This window comes from Cornus florida, unplaced genomic scaffold (assembly GCF_030987335.1).
Source record: "Cornus florida cultivar Cherokee Brave unplaced genomic scaffold, ASM3098733v1 CherokeeBrave_3.0.0_Hap2_Chr06, whole genome shotgun sequence".
Classification (NCBI taxonomy): Eukaryota; Viridiplantae; Streptophyta; class Magnoliopsida; order Cornales; family Cornaceae; genus Cornus; species Cornus florida.
This window is the reverse complement of record NW_026775576.1, coordinates 103,657,001-103,672,163: the sequence shown is the minus strand read 5'-3', so window position 1 is coordinate 103,672,163 and position 15,163 is coordinate 103,657,001. Positions and strand designations below refer to the sequence as shown.

The following is a 15,163-nucleotide window of genomic DNA, read 5'->3' as shown; positions in this document are numbered from 1 at the left end:
ATAGAAGCAAGTTTATATAGGCACAGCCCAAGAGCTCGCAACGACCAAATCAAATAGGACCAATACATCCCATAAATAGCCAACGTAAAAACATGTGTATATTTATGTATTTATAAAGAAAGGAAAGTGATAAAAGTCAGATATTTGTAACCATTAATGTATCATTCCTTTATTAAAATATTTTAAAAGTGAGATGTTTTATCTTTATTCATTACTAATTTAGAATTTTTGCTGGATACAAGTAATCAGAATATGATATGTCATTCATTCATTAAAACACTTTGAAAGTAAGAGATTTTATCTTATCCATCACTAATTTAGAGTTCTTATCAGACACAAGTGATTGGAGTAGGGAAAAAACCGATAGTCTAATAAGAATACTTGATAATTTATCTTATTAGCCTTGTCACCTGCCAAAAAAGCTAATCTAAAATTTAAAGGCTTTCTATTTCTATTTATTTATCTTAATTCAGTCATATTAAATAGGTACAACAAATCACATAAATAGTCAAATTAAATAAAATAAATATCCGCAATATAAAAACGCCCAATAAATCAAAATAAAAAATAAAAATAAATAATTTCCCCCAAAATTTTATTTATCATAAATACGGTGTAATAAATTATTTATTTATTTTTTAAAAAACAAATCACACGTGTGTTTAGTGAAACAGTCAAGTGTGATCTGTAGAGATAGAATCTGACAAATCCACTTTGCCAACACTCTCTTTCCTAAATTTCGCACCATAATTCCTTCTATATATACGGGGCCTCATATATTCAACTTTGACGACGGCGATTTCTCTCTCACCTCTGCATCGCCTGCTGTAGAAAATTTCAGCAATGGCTTCTTCTCTATCTCTCAGGTCATTCTTTACTTGTATCCCAACTGATCTCACGGACCATGTAAGTACATACACTCTATCTTTCTCTCTCTGTATATATATATATTTGTTTTCTGATATAACGTTCGAAGGAAAGGGAAAAAAATTCAAACTTTAGTTTTTATTTTTTATTTTTTATTATTTCATAAATTAAAATGGGAATATCTGGGAAAATGATATGTGTTTTATTTGTTTTTTGATACAATGTTCGAAGGAAAAAAACGAAAATTTGAAACTTTTTTTTTTTTTTTTTTCGCTTAAATTAAAATCTGGGGTTTTCTGAGAAAATGACACTTAAATTGAGCCTGATACAACTACTTGACGTATTTGGGTTTTCAACCAATTCATTCGTTGGGTTTTTCTTGTTTTGGGAAAGCCGAAACAGTAAGAAGCAACATATTGATTTTCTTGCTCTTTTTGTCTTTTATTTTCGTATGTTTTTCTCGGCAACCAAACGGAGGGGTAGGATTTGTTTCTGTTTCTGGAAACATTTGATGTTTTTTGTTTTATTTTCTTCAACCAAATTGTGGGTTGATATTTGTTTCTAATTGGATTTTATTAATTTTTAGGGTTCTATAACTGGGAATTTCCCAGCGAGTTTTGGGTGCAGAAACACATTGATTACTAAGGGGAGTCTCTCATTATTTGCTAAGAACTTTGAATTGAACTGCTCTAGAGACAAAGAGATGGATGTGACCACTTCGGCTTTGGTTGACAGTGTTGTTGAATGCGTGGATGGTTTGTTACTTTGGGAATGATATTGAATTAATAGGCTCTTATTTGTAATTATGTGTGTTAATATGGTTAATTCATTGCAGAAATGGAGCTTAAAGAGCCAAGTGTTTCGACAATGGTGATGAATTTTGAGAACAAGTTTGATCCTTATGATGCTGTGAGTGTACCTTTATATCAAACAGCCACGTTCAAGCAGGTAAGTTTATATACCTGTTTTACATACCCTACAATTGATGATTGTGATATATGTTAACTGTGTAACTATACAACTATATAAAAAATAAAAAAATGTAGACACTGAACGTGAGATAACAATGCATATATTTTAGTAAGGACATTTTCCTTACTTTGAGGCAAGAGTGATTTTCACTTAAAGTTAATGCACTGGTATTTGGAAGTTCATAAAGGTACTCCTCTTTCTTTGGGTTTATATAGGGGATCATTAGTGGGTAAAGACCTTTAGGACAAACAAGGAATGTCGGGTATAAGTTGACCGAATTGTTGACAATCCAATGGGATCAGATTATTTCAGACAAACATACTAGTCCTGGGTGGCTTTGCACTCCCGATCATTCAGCTTAGGAGAGCGCATTTAATTCGGTTAGGTTAAAGCTTGTGCAACATAAAATGTGCTAAGATGGCTAGGGTTCTTGGTGGGAAAAATGCTCCTCTAGAGGGTCAATGAGGTCATATCTATGATAACCCAATTTCTCAATGAGATCCAGCTACTCAACCACTTGTCTCTGGCATCCTGCCAACCCACTGGAATGTTTCCTGAACCTTGCTCCCAATTTAGGGGATTCAAATGGCACCTTTGAGTCATCCTTGAGGATTGTTGGTCCTTCAAGGGCCTTGAGAATGGACGTCAACCCCACGATTCCGGGCTTAGCTTGTCGTCGAGCCCTATCCACCATAGGAGAGGAGGTCATTGACAGAAAAAGTGGACATCAACCCCAGGACAACGGTCTCTCGCTGCAATTGAGGCTTATTCGTAAGAGAGGAAGTTTTCGTGTCTCTGGATCCACTTCAATTTGTATAAGTACTGCGAAACTTAAAACTCAAATTTTTCAGGGTTGTCCTTGAGGAGCGTGCCTGTCAATTTAAGCAGATTGTTGGATGCGAAGGGAGGACCCCCAAGTGTCCCATCTTCGATAAAGGTATACAAATATTTGTCAGATATCAAGTTGACAAGTTCCTATTTAAAACTGGCTTGTAGTTGATGTTCATGATTCAATAGGTCTACAACTGAAGATGATGATGATGAAATGACATCAAAGATTGTACAAAGAAATTTATTAAGCTCAATCATGTGGCTAAGGTAAATGTAAGATGAGACCTCAACGAACTTTGGACTTTCAATTGAATTAATATATTAGATAGAATAACCTCCTAGGACTTATGAAACATGGATACTTATTTATAGGGACATATTTGTATCAAGTTCGTGTAAGATACTTACCCCCCTCGAATACTCATGAATTTGTGTTAGATACTTCCTCAACATATTCATAGATTCCATTCTCTGAATATATATTCCTTTACTATGAACTCGTATCCGGTTCTTTTTAGATAATATGACCTCGTGTCCCATGCAATATATGTGCATACACATCTATATCTCTCTCTCTCTCTGTATATATATATATATATATCTAGAGAGATAGAGAGAGAGAGAAGTATGGTTGGAAAGAAAAGGAAGGCCAATCGAGCCTTAAAATAAGAAGGGAAAAAGAGACCAGCAAGAAAGAAGGAAGACTGCTTGGTGGAGAATGGGGCCTATATTTCTTAGCTTTGTGATCCATCACCACCAAAACGAGTTTATATTGTTAGTGTAATATAAAATGGGTACAAGATAGATATGCTACTCCGTTTAGTAAGAACTGAAAGAAAAAAACTTCACCAATAATGGACTTCTGGTAGATGGCTTCCATTGAAGCTTATCTACTTGTTGTCGCTAAACACAAGTTACACAAAGTGTTTCTTTAAATGGGCTTCTAATGTGTGAAGGCTCATTACCTCCCCCCGAAAAGGGGAAAAAAAAAAGAAAGGAAATAAAAGAAAATGCTATCTAGCACTTTATTGGAGTTACTTCTTTGTTTTATATTATTAGTGATTGAGGAGTTAGTGAAAGTTTGGATGGATGAATGTGAGGACTGGATTCAAATATGAGAGCAACCACTTTGTACAAAATAATCCCACAGTTTAGCTTTGTCTCCCCTCCCAGTATGTTGCCCAGGGCCAACACTGGGTAATCAAGTTTATATTTTGAAGTAATGAAAGAAGAAGAGAAGAATTTAAAAAAAGAAAACAACTTGACATTTTTGGAGAGAGAGATAAGTGAAGAAGAAAGAGAGATCAAAGAGTAGAGAAAAAAGAAGGGGATAGAGAAGACTAGAATGGAAAGGATTAAAGGAAGATAGAGAAGAAAGAAGGGGTATAAGAGAAAATTTGGGAGAGGGGGAGAGGTCTTTCAATTGATTCTGAATATTTTTTTGTCATGTACCACATGATATATGGCTTGTATGTATGTAAACTATCTCATGTAGTGATATAGTTTGAGGTTCTTGCTAATAAGAGAGAGAGAGAGAGATCTTCCAATTTGGTTCCTGAATATTTTTGTGTCTTCTGCGAGATAATTATGTATCACATGATATATGGTTTAGTGTGTATGTCTAAGCTATCTCATGCGAGATTATTTAGTTTGGTGTCTAAGTTATGTGACATGCTAACTTTTGCATCTCACTTCATGTCTTTTCATTTTCTGTTCTGCAGCCTTCGGCCACTCAAAATGGCCCTTATGATTATACTAGAAGTGGGAATCCCACCCGTGACGCGCTAGAAAGGTCTGATTTTTCTTGTTCTAGTTCCTAATTCAGTTGGTTTATATTTATTTTTGAACACCTTTGCTCTGTTCTTCCTCCTGTAATCATTATTCTCCTTGCATATTCTCAGTCTCCTGGCAAAGCTTGATAAAGCAGATCGAGCATTTTGCTTTACTAGTGGAATGGCTGCTTTAGCTGCTGTCTCTCATCTTGTTGGAACTGGTGCCTTTTTATTCCCTCTCTCTTCATTATACATACATACGTGTGAACATTTATATATGCTTGTGTGTAGTTGTACTATGTTCATATTATCTGTGGTTCAAACTGTCCGGATTCCTGGGAAAAACCCATAGGTGTGGTATGCCAATCTCCAGGATGGGGTATATTCTGTAACAAACTTGCATATGAGCTGGCACCATGGTTGATTGAGGCCGTGAAGTCTTTGCCCAGTTCATTACTTATATTGTTTTCAGATTTTTCACTACATTATCTGTAACACAAAATTTTTCTTAGCCTTCTTTATTGCTTTCCAATAGCCAGCTCTATAAACTGTATTTTATGTTTTACATTAATTGGTAAGGTGTCTTAACAGGTGAGGAAATTGTTGCTGGAGATGACATATATGGTGGCTCTGATCGATTGCTGTCCCAAGTAATTCCAAAGAAAGGAATTGTGGTTAAGTTAGTATCGGTTCTTTTCTGTTTACTAAATAGAGATACAAAAATTTTGCTGCAAGAAAAACTGAGATAATTTCGTTTACAATGTACAGGCGAGTGAATACAACAGACTTAGATGAGGTCGCATCTGCAATTGGCCCCTGGACAAAGCTTGTCTGGCTGGAGAGTCCAACTAACCCACGGCAACAAATTTCTGATATTCGTGTAAGCCAGTTTTATTTAAAATCACAATGTTAAATTTATAACAGCTATGGGATGTAAATTGACATTATTTTTAAAAGCACACATATAGGGTAGCAGGAAACTTCTGTGTTCATGGCATGAAGCTTCTTATGCATGTAAGGAATAAGTTGCTGTTTTATGAAACAGAAAATTAAGTACTCAAAAATTTTAAGAGCTGAATTTAAGTGCTGAAGTTTTAAGCGGTAATTGTAAGTTGAGAATTTTCTTGATACTTTTTTGGAATTGAAATGTTCAGCATTTAGTGAAAAGTGAAGGCATTGTCACTTAAAATTTTACCTCATTTTAAGTATCACTTTTTTTTAGTGATATCTAAATTGCATTATTAAATGTACTTAATTGGATAAACACTCAATTCATTCAGATTAAGTGATGAATTGGGTTGTTAAACAACACCTAAATTCTTCATGAGCACCCACGCATTACAAAAGTGTATGGTTGTTTGTTACATATATTTTCTTTTTTAATGAGTAAATATTTTACCACTTCATGTATGGAAGTAGTCCCTACTAGCCATTGCTAGGAATTTGTAAACCTTGTGGAAGTTAATAACCAGCTTATCCTTAAATATATAAATGCATTGCTAATTTCAGCATCCTGATTACAGTCATGGTTGCTTTCTTTTGCCTTGAGTGGAAATGGTTATATCTATTTTGGCAGAACTCAATTGTATCGCTCCCCTTCCCAATTTTGTTTAGATATTCCTCTCTCTCTTTCTCTCTCTCTCTCTCTCTCACACACACACACACACAAACACACACGTACAATTGCTGGGCATTTAGTCTCTTCTTTGTTTCTTGAGACTTACCGGTTTATTATTTGTAATTGACTTTAACTCATCAGATGTATTCTTAATGTAACTTGGTCAGTCTTGTGGGTCTTTGATTATTCTATCTTACCTTGGTATCTTAACCCTTGCATGCATTTTCTTGGTTTCTTAATCCTTACTACTGCTAAGTCTGCTATGAAATTGTTACATCCAAATTGTCTGCTTGTGGTTTTCACTGATAAGTGATAAGTAAACATATTGACAAACTCTTATGGTGCACTTCACCTAAAGTAGATTGTCAAGGGTTGTATGCAAAGTAGACATTTGGATTACTGCTGTTTCTCTGAGAATTCTTGTTGTACATTTAGGATCCTATTTCTTTGGCGACAAGTGGAGGATTTGTATTTCTAGATGATCTCTCTGGCCACACTCTATGTTTTTTGGTTGACATCTCTTTTTAGTTTCTGTTGAGGGAAAGACCCTCTTTTTAGTTGCTGTAGAGGGCTATATAGCCTTTTTTGGTTGACCTTTGTAAAAAAAAATTTCTTCACAACTCTCTCTCTCTTCCCCTTGTGTTCGTGTCATTAATGATAATGCTTTAAATCATAACAGATTTAATGTACAAGGAAAGAGGGAAAATGTTCCTTGATCTTTATATAGTTGGATGCCCTTGATGCATATTTTTTCCCCATGAAATTATTACTAGTGTAGGAAGGTACAAAATTTATTTATTTTTAATTAGAATATTCTTTTTCATGCTTACCTCCATTTCAGAAAATAGCAGAGATGGCTCATTCTCATGGTGCTCTTCTGTTGGTGGACAATAGCATTATGTCTCCTGTACTGTCTCAACCTTTGGAACTTGGAGCAGGTATAAACAAAGTCCATGGTGATGTAGATTTTAGATCTTACAAATTCTGCAGTATTCTCCTTCAATTGTTGTAGTCATTTTTGATTATTCCATCTCTTTTTCAGACATTGTGATGCACTCTGCTACAAAATTTATAGCTGGACATAGTGACATCATGGCAGGTGTGCTTGCTGTGAAAGGGGAAAGGTCGTACGTCTTTTCAAGACAATGTTTCCATTTGTTCAATATATCACATAATGCATCGGCCACCACTAACGATAAGTTTCTAAATGTTCTGTGGTTGGAGACGTCATTACCAAGTTTTTTTTATCCTCATCATCACAATCAGCATCGATAAAGTAATAGAAATAATGTAATAACCATTAATAAATGTTTTGAGTAATAGTAATAATTAAAGTAACCACTACTACAAGATTGATTTTTGGAATGCAAAGAAAACTGGGAATGCATATAATTTTGTCTAACAAATTATTTATTATTGATGTTGCTTAAATTTTACATTGATTTTGAATGGTTGGCATTTTATGCCAACAGGTTCGTTGTCGTATTTGCCGTGTTTGTTCTTGATGACTTATTTGGTGCACTTCAGACTTCAAGTGGATGTCCAAACAAGTATTATTGTAAATAATTTCAATAATCATGGATACACATGGTCACATATATTTGTTACTTACATGTAGGGTTCAAAGCTAGGATCCCTACTGCAATACCTTCTTCTGTTCATTCGAACCATATCATTTGTAATTAACATTTTTTATTGCATTTCTTTTGTTCATCAGCTTGGCAAAAGACTTGTATTTCCTGCAAAATGCAGAAGGCTCTGGGTTAGCTCCATTTGACTGTTGGCTTGCTTTGCGAGGCATTAAGACTATGGCTTTACGTGTTGAGAAGCAACAGGTGCTACTCCCAAAACCTTGTTTAGTTGAATGTTTATATTTATTCTTTGGGTCTTTGCATTAACACATATCACTGGTATTTCTGTGATATTCTTATTTACTCAATCAAAACCTGGTGATGGTTCCCGAACTGTCCAACTGTGAAAGCATCAATCTATATGCCTCAGTTAGTATCCAGTGATTTATGAATCATCTGGGTTTTTAGTCAATAGTAGCTAAATAAATGAATAAAGGCAAATAATATGAAAAAGAGATGATGTCACTATGTGTAAAGACTCACTACATACCGTCATATCTTTCATTATTGGTCGTTTCTTATGTCCAATAGATGCTAATTCACTATCCCATGAATATTTTCATTTCTATTTTTTTTTTCTTACCACACATCCATATTAAGATTTGCATTTCTGTTTTGAAATAGTTAGAAGTACCAAATAAAACCAGATTAAAACTAGGAAATTAGTATTTACATGATTGTATGAGAATGTGAGTGCTAAACACTTGTCCCTTTGAAGAAAATTAAAAAATAATTAAAAAATTGGTTGATTGGGAGATCCATTGCAAGATATACGTTAAAAATATAAATAAATTTTTCATCAAATGACACTTCCATATCAGATTTGGGTGAAAAGGAAAACAAAGAACAAAAGTTAAAACCAAAAAAATTACTGCTTAGTTGAAAAGTTGGAGTGGTTTGATCCAAGATCTAGTTCAAGTTCTTGTGTATTTTTGAGGTTTAATTCCCAAATCTAAGGTTTAGGTTGAGTTCAAAGCTAGCAGAGGGCTGTTATAGAGAGAGAGGTTGAAAAATAAGGTCGAACATGTCAGTCAGCTTAAAGAGCCAACTGGGCCGAGTTTCTATACATCGGCTGATATTGGAACAACTTGACCGAGGGACCTCGAGTCTCTACACTGTCATTGCCAACGTTGTAGCGACTCAGCCAAGTCATCTCAATTCTCTATCGAGTCAACGGTGAATTATATTCACAATGACATATCGGATCATAAGGGACTCAACTCCTGCCATGTTTATTACAACCTGGCCAAGTCAGTCCGCGTCGTTCAGCATGTACTATGTAGAACCTTGTTAATGATGTAGTTGATCTTCGCTAATTTCCTCTAAAGGTATATTTGATGTGTGAATGCTAATTTCCAAAGTAATTATGAACGTATTTGAAAAGAAATGCGTTGACTTTTGGCAGGAGAATGCACAAAAGATTGCTGAATTTCTCTCATCCCATCCGCTGGTGAAGAAGGTTAATTATGCCGGTCTTCCTGGTCATCCTGGACGCAAGTTGCACTATTCTCAGGTTCTGATTTGGATGGAGCTTTGAGATTAATGGTCAAAGTCAACTACCTCTCCGCTCTTTCAATTTTAAAACTCTCATGATTTATATATTGCAGGCAAAGGGTGCAGGATCCGTACTTAGTTTCTTGACAGGGTCATTGGCACTATCGAAACATATTGTTGAGACTACCAAGTACTTCAGCATAACTGTCAGTTTTGGTAATTGTTCTTCCCACTCAATTTCATGCATGTTTGCTGAAATTTTCTCTACTATCGAACTGGAAATCTTTTATTTGATTAAGAGTTTCTATTAGAGCCTAGAGGTATGATAATTATACTTATACATGTATAAATTGTTGATGAGGAAGCTAATTTGATCACATGGAGAAACATTATAATGTTTTATGATATCATAGACTGGATGTACAGAAAAGGTTGATTAAAGTTTTTAAATTAGTTTGTTTTGTGCTTAACTTTCAAACAGCAAGTACTTAGATGGTTTATCACATAATGTGCGACAAGATTCACCTAAAATTTCTGCTTATCAAAAAAAAAAAAAGATTCACCTAAAATTTCTTAGTGAAATCAAATAAATAAAACGTGAAACAAAACATGTAACTTCCATTTCCATGACTGATGGAAGTGTCAGATATTCATTTCTTTATATCTAAAATTGGAATAAGAGTGTAACACGGGCTGGTGAAGTGGTCAGTCCATGTTCAACTCAAGGTTATGAAACCTTTAGATAAAACCTTATTCAACAACTTTCAAATATGTCAGCTCTGGTTGAGAAGTTCAGGTTGAAGATCTGGTTGAAAAATGGGTTTGGTTGGGGCTGGCTTCGGATTGGCAGTAATTGAAGTACTATAAAAAATTTCTGAAAATAAACAAATAAAAACCTCATCAACTACCATCTGGTTACGTAATCCATTCAAGATAAGAATTTATACAAAAGATATGGGTCATTATCCAGTGTGGTCCCCCTCAATCGAGGCTCTGGGAGAGGCAAATTGGATACAAACCTATTTTTTGACTGAAAATAGGTCGCTTTTCAAGTAGGCCTTGGTGTAATTTTCCATCATTTTTGTGTCACATTAATAATACATCTTTGAAGTTCTAAAGTTTTAAGGTCAGGTTTCATTTGGTAATAATTGCCCTGAATGCAATTTTTTAGGTGCCCTTGCAATTCAGAGAAAGTAAATAGTTAGGCTCCCTAATTATGTAGAAGAGGGTATAAATAAAAGAAGATTTTTTAAATTCCAATACAGTTGCACTACCCTTTCCTAAAATCTGTTAATGAGAGAAATCCCTTACCTTTTTTGGTATATCTTGAAGTTCTCTTGATCAATTCCTTGCTGTAGAGTTCGTAGTCAAATTCCAACCAGGAATTTGAATTATCTTAACATTGTTTTTTTATTTTTCTTTCTTTTTCACTCTTTTTGTTGCTTTTGTATCCTTTTTAGCTGGATCTAGTGTACCACCAGCCATGTGTGGTGATATGGTTTAAGATTGAGGCCCAAGTTGGGTTTAAGCTTGTGATTTATTTCAAGAATGATGGTTTGATGAGATAACGATGTTTCTTATAGTAGTAACAGATAGAAAGTGGAACATATCTTATGCTGGAATTCTATTGCATTATCATAGAAAAGAATGTCATGTGGCCGATTTGGATAATGCATTCTTCTCTATGATGCTAAGGATAAAGTAATTTTTTTACTTGCACTCACGATGTGATTGTGCTTTAATGCCAGGGAGTGTAAAGTCTCTCATAAGCATGCCCTGCTTTATGTCCCATGCAAGCATACCTGCTGCAGTGCGCGAGGCCAGAGGTCTAACTGAGGATCTTGTTCGTATTTCTGTGGGAATTGAAGATGTGAATGACCTGATTGCTGATTTAAACAATGCGTTTAGCACTGGGCCCTGTGCAAGTGCTTGAAGATGACTGACCCTGAGGGCAGTTTTTACTTTATTAAGATAGCAATCTTGCAGTGACTTGAAATGTGAATGGGTTGGTCATATGAAAATTTGATAGTTATTAGTCAAGTGTTCTGAGAGAGTGAATATTTGCAGCCCAAATCAAGTTTGGATTTTGAATTTGTTTCAGCTCACATAATGAATTCTGAGATTCATTCTTTGTCTGAAAATATATTAAGATATTTTTCCTCGGCACAGAAAAATAAATAAAAAATCCGAGGCATAGGAAGATTAATTTAAGAAGCTGTGGCAAGGTCTTGTTAGTCATTTATTCTACCACAAAATTAATGTTTTCTGTTGTGTTAGGTGTAACATAGTTGTTGCGTATGTGATGTAGTGGCACATAATTGTACATGATAAAATGACACGCATGGTAGGAGACCAGGGTTCAACATTTGGAACTCCCATTAATTCAAAGTTGGTCTAAGGGATTTGGCTTAGCTCAACATGAATATCGAAGATTCTACCCAAAACTTCAAAGCTGAGTATCCTTCTGTTTAGATCAGCCATATGCAAAATGTTTATAGTGAATATGACTCGGTTAGGCCCAAAGTCAATTCAATACAGTTGAAAGTTATGGCCCAATTAAACTACTAAAGTCACTCCAAACACAAACGTTCAAAGGTAGAATTAGACTTTTAATCCCTGATATAGGAACATAGGAAGGAAGAAAAAAATGAATGGAAGGAGAGGGGAAAATAGAATATTTTCCTTTTCTTCGATCTAAAGTGTGGGCATGGGCTAAAACTTATTTTTTTTATTATTTTTTTTTAATTGGTGGATTCCAACCATTAATTACTCTTAAAAAAATAAGATCTGATACTACTAATGACTGGCCCAGCCAAAACTTGGGTTAGTCCAAAAAAAAAATAAAACTTCAGCGAATAAGGATTTGATTAAATTATGGTTGTTAGTCTGAATCTTTTGGTATAAAATATGTTATTTAAAAACTTATTAAATGATACACATGATGTCACATCATTACAGACATCTCCTATAAGATGTGCAATCTAAATATTAATTGGCCAATAAATAATGTCACATCAACATTTGTATCTCGTTTTACAAACGCTCCTACATCTACATCCGGATAAATGCTGAACTTAAAAAAATAATAATAATAAAAATAAAATAAAATTATGAGTGGAAATCACAAAGTGAAAAGCTTTAGGCAAATGAAAACATGATAATGCATTTTAACATTTCACTTGAAAATTTAGTACTAGCTGAAAATTAATGTTCTAGTCTAGCCGGAGAAAACACAAAGTGAGATTTTTATTTTTTCAACAAATAATTTGAAAGACTTGAAACTCCTTAAAGAGAAAAAATATCACTAAACTACATTATTTGCTAATTCCCAAAATAAGAATCATTACACAACAAATAATATAAATAAGATAATCCATGTAAATAATTTCTTCTTTATCCCTTGGGAATGATTGAAAGTCATCAAATGCCTGACAATCACAGTCAATGTATCTGGTTTTCATTAGACGGGGGGTAAACTTTATTGGTTAATGTTGAGCTAATCTCGATTAATTGATCTACGACAGCCAGTGATAAGTCACTTTCTTCCTTCATATAACTAAAATCAGCAAAACAAAATTAGAGTGGAATAATTTTCATGTAAAATGTTTACAGATCTCTCATCTTGACGATGAATCTCTCTGAGTCTTGATCTTTCTATTAACCAAGAACAATCAAAACTATTAACCCAAAGAAAAGGTCAAAAGAAAAAACAAAGGGTTATCATAATTCTCATTGTTCAAAAAAAAAAAAGAAAAAAAAAACTATATATTTGGCATGATTGATTAGACTACAGTGAGACCACTGTATCTAGGTCTTGTTCTGTCTGGTGAAAGCCCTTCTTCCATGGCCTTCCTCTTGTTATTGTTGGATTGTTGTTGTGATGGTGGTGATTGAACTTGTGGTGTTTCTGCTGCTTCTTGTTCTTCTTCAGATTCTTGGTTTTCTGGCTTCTGATGATCCTTAAATTTGGTTTTCATCATATGGGGTCTAAGCTTATTCACATCAGATAATCTCACAGGTTTCAGAAAAAATTCTTCTGCTCCTTCTTCTAAGCATCTGTCAATGTGATCAACAATTAATAATCGAATCAATTCACCTAAAAAATCATCAAATTTTCCCAGATTCCAAACATTCTTCAGATAAAGATTTTTTTTTCTTACCTGTTTATCCTTGAAGGAACATTCTCAGATGACATTATCACCACTGGTATGTCTCTTAGAGATGATGATTCCTGTAAAATAAATAAATTCCCAATTAATTTATAAATTTATTATTGGTTTTCATGGAAAATTTCTTCTAAATATCCTTAATTAAAATTTCTTAAATATAAATTAAAAGAAGAAAAGAAATAGAAAAGGTGGTTTCACAATCTCAATCATGTTTTGGATGGAAGTGGTTGAAATTTTTTTTCTAGAGATTCTCAATCATCTCAAATGGATGGTGAGAAAAATAGCCATGTAAGCAACCTTTAAAACTATGTTGATAAGGAATGGTAGAATGGGGTATGAAAAATTCTGTCATGGGCATATTTTCCAGGAAAGGAAAATGATGTGGGAAAGATTTGGGAGAAAGGGAAGAATATATCACAGGTAGAAGAAAAAAACAAAAGGAATATTTAAACCAAATCATACCTTAATTTTCTTGAGTAAATCATACCCTGTCATTCCAGGCATACAGTAGTCTGTAATAATCAAATTCACTTCCACATCCTGCTAAATCACAGGTACCCAAAAAGAGTAAAATCACTAGAAATTTCCAAGAACGCTTGAAAATTCTCAGCATTGAAATAGAAACAACAATATATATATATATATATATATATAAGAAAAGAAAGAAAAACAAATACCTGATTATTGTTTGGAGAAACAGAAGGTTGATCTGGGCTGCTTTGGTAATCTTCATGCAAACCAAGAAATTCTAAAGCCTTACTACCAGAATCCACTGTAGTGACTGAAATGAAAACCAATGGCTATAACAATCAGAACCATGATACGGTTATTTTTTAAAAAAAGAGCCATATGAAAAAGGCTCTGTTTTTGTTTGTGTGTTTGGTAACCAAGAAAGTACCTTGATAGGATGAGGTCTTGAGGAGCCTCTCAATGAGTTTTCTGTCTATGAGGCTATCATCAACAGCCAAGACATGAAACTGTGACTCTGTTGTGGCCATGCCCATTGCACCAGCTCAGAATTGAAGATCAAAGAGGAAACAAAGAAGAAGTGGTGGTTTGCTGCTGCTGCTGCTGCTTGTATTGGTGTTCCTTAATTTCTTGTTGATGGATATTGAGAATTTTATGAAGATGAGCTTTGTGTTGAAATAAGACCCACCAAAATACACAACCCACAAAGCAAGATCTGACCAGATTTCACCCAAAGATTTCCCAAAATTTCCAAGTTGATTTTGAATTACAAGGCAAGCAATGCACAGTATTAAAAATTAGTAAAGAAAGAGAGAAAGAACCAACAAATAAAGAATATAAATAAATCTACAAGTTGGTTCACAATATTGTATTGTATTGATTCTTGAGTTGGGTTTTTATTTATATATCTATATATATATATATATATACAAGAGAGAAAAACATAGTAACATATATAGAGGAAGAAGAGGTTTAAATTGGGATGCAAGCAAAAGGAGGATGGTTGGGTTGGGTTGAGAAGAGAATGGGACCCACAAAAATCCTCCCAAGAGATACAGGTGATGTCAGCAATGCTGCCTTTTCCCTGGTGTGAAATCATGTGCGCTTACCATATCTTGAGCAGGTGGGGGAGTGGCGCAAAGAGAGGGCAATTTCTTTTGATTCCCTTTTAAGATTTGCTTCCGATGCCCCCATTCAATGCTCCATCATATCCCATCTTCTCATTTCACATGCATACATTCCCATTCGTCCCTTTATATATATATATATATATATATATATATATATAATATTTTGTTAAGTTGGGTTAAATATGAATATTGAATTATTGATGATAAATGT

General features: G+C 34.3%; 2 protein-coding genes across 3 annotated transcripts; one reads left to right on the top strand and one right to left on the bottom strand.

Moving 5' to 3' along the window:
- Positions 1-734: 734 nt before the first annotated feature.
- On the top strand, positions 735-11,328 carry LOC132313539 (cystathionine beta-lyase, chloroplastic). 2 transcript variants are annotated; one of them, XM_059812345.1, is made up of 13 exons: positions 735-906; positions 1,454-1,622; positions 1,703-1,815; positions 4,392-4,462; positions 4,572-4,663; positions 5,034-5,121; positions 5,211-5,322; positions 6,902-6,998; positions 7,103-7,184; positions 7,778-7,895; positions 9,097-9,204; positions 9,299-9,401; positions 10,934-11,328. In XM_059812345.1, exons 1-13 carry the CDS (start codon positions 844-846, stop codon positions 11,116-11,118), a joined length of 1,401 nt encoding a protein of 466 aa, XP_059668328.1. In that variant the 5' UTR covers positions 735-843; the 3' UTR covers positions 11,119-11,328. The 2 variants fall into 2 exon arrangements, with proteins under 2 accessions (XP_059668328.1, XP_059668329.1); XM_059812346.1 differs by lacking the exon at positions 735-906 and adding an exon at positions 1,225-1,346.
- Positions 11,329-12,716: 1,388 nt separating this feature from the next.
- On the bottom strand, positions 12,717-14,889 carry LOC132313538 (two-component response regulator ORR9-like). The gene is made up of 5 exons (XM_059812343.1): positions 14,253-14,889; positions 14,032-14,135; positions 13,817-13,894; positions 13,346-13,416; positions 12,717-13,241 (listed from the first exon to the last, which is right to left on the bottom strand). Exons 1-5 carry the CDS (start codon positions 14,356-14,358, stop codon positions 12,968-12,970), a joined length of 633 nt encoding a protein of 210 aa, XP_059668326.1. The 5' UTR covers positions 14,359-14,889; the 3' UTR covers positions 12,717-12,967.
- Positions 14,890-15,163: the final 274 nt, after the last annotated feature.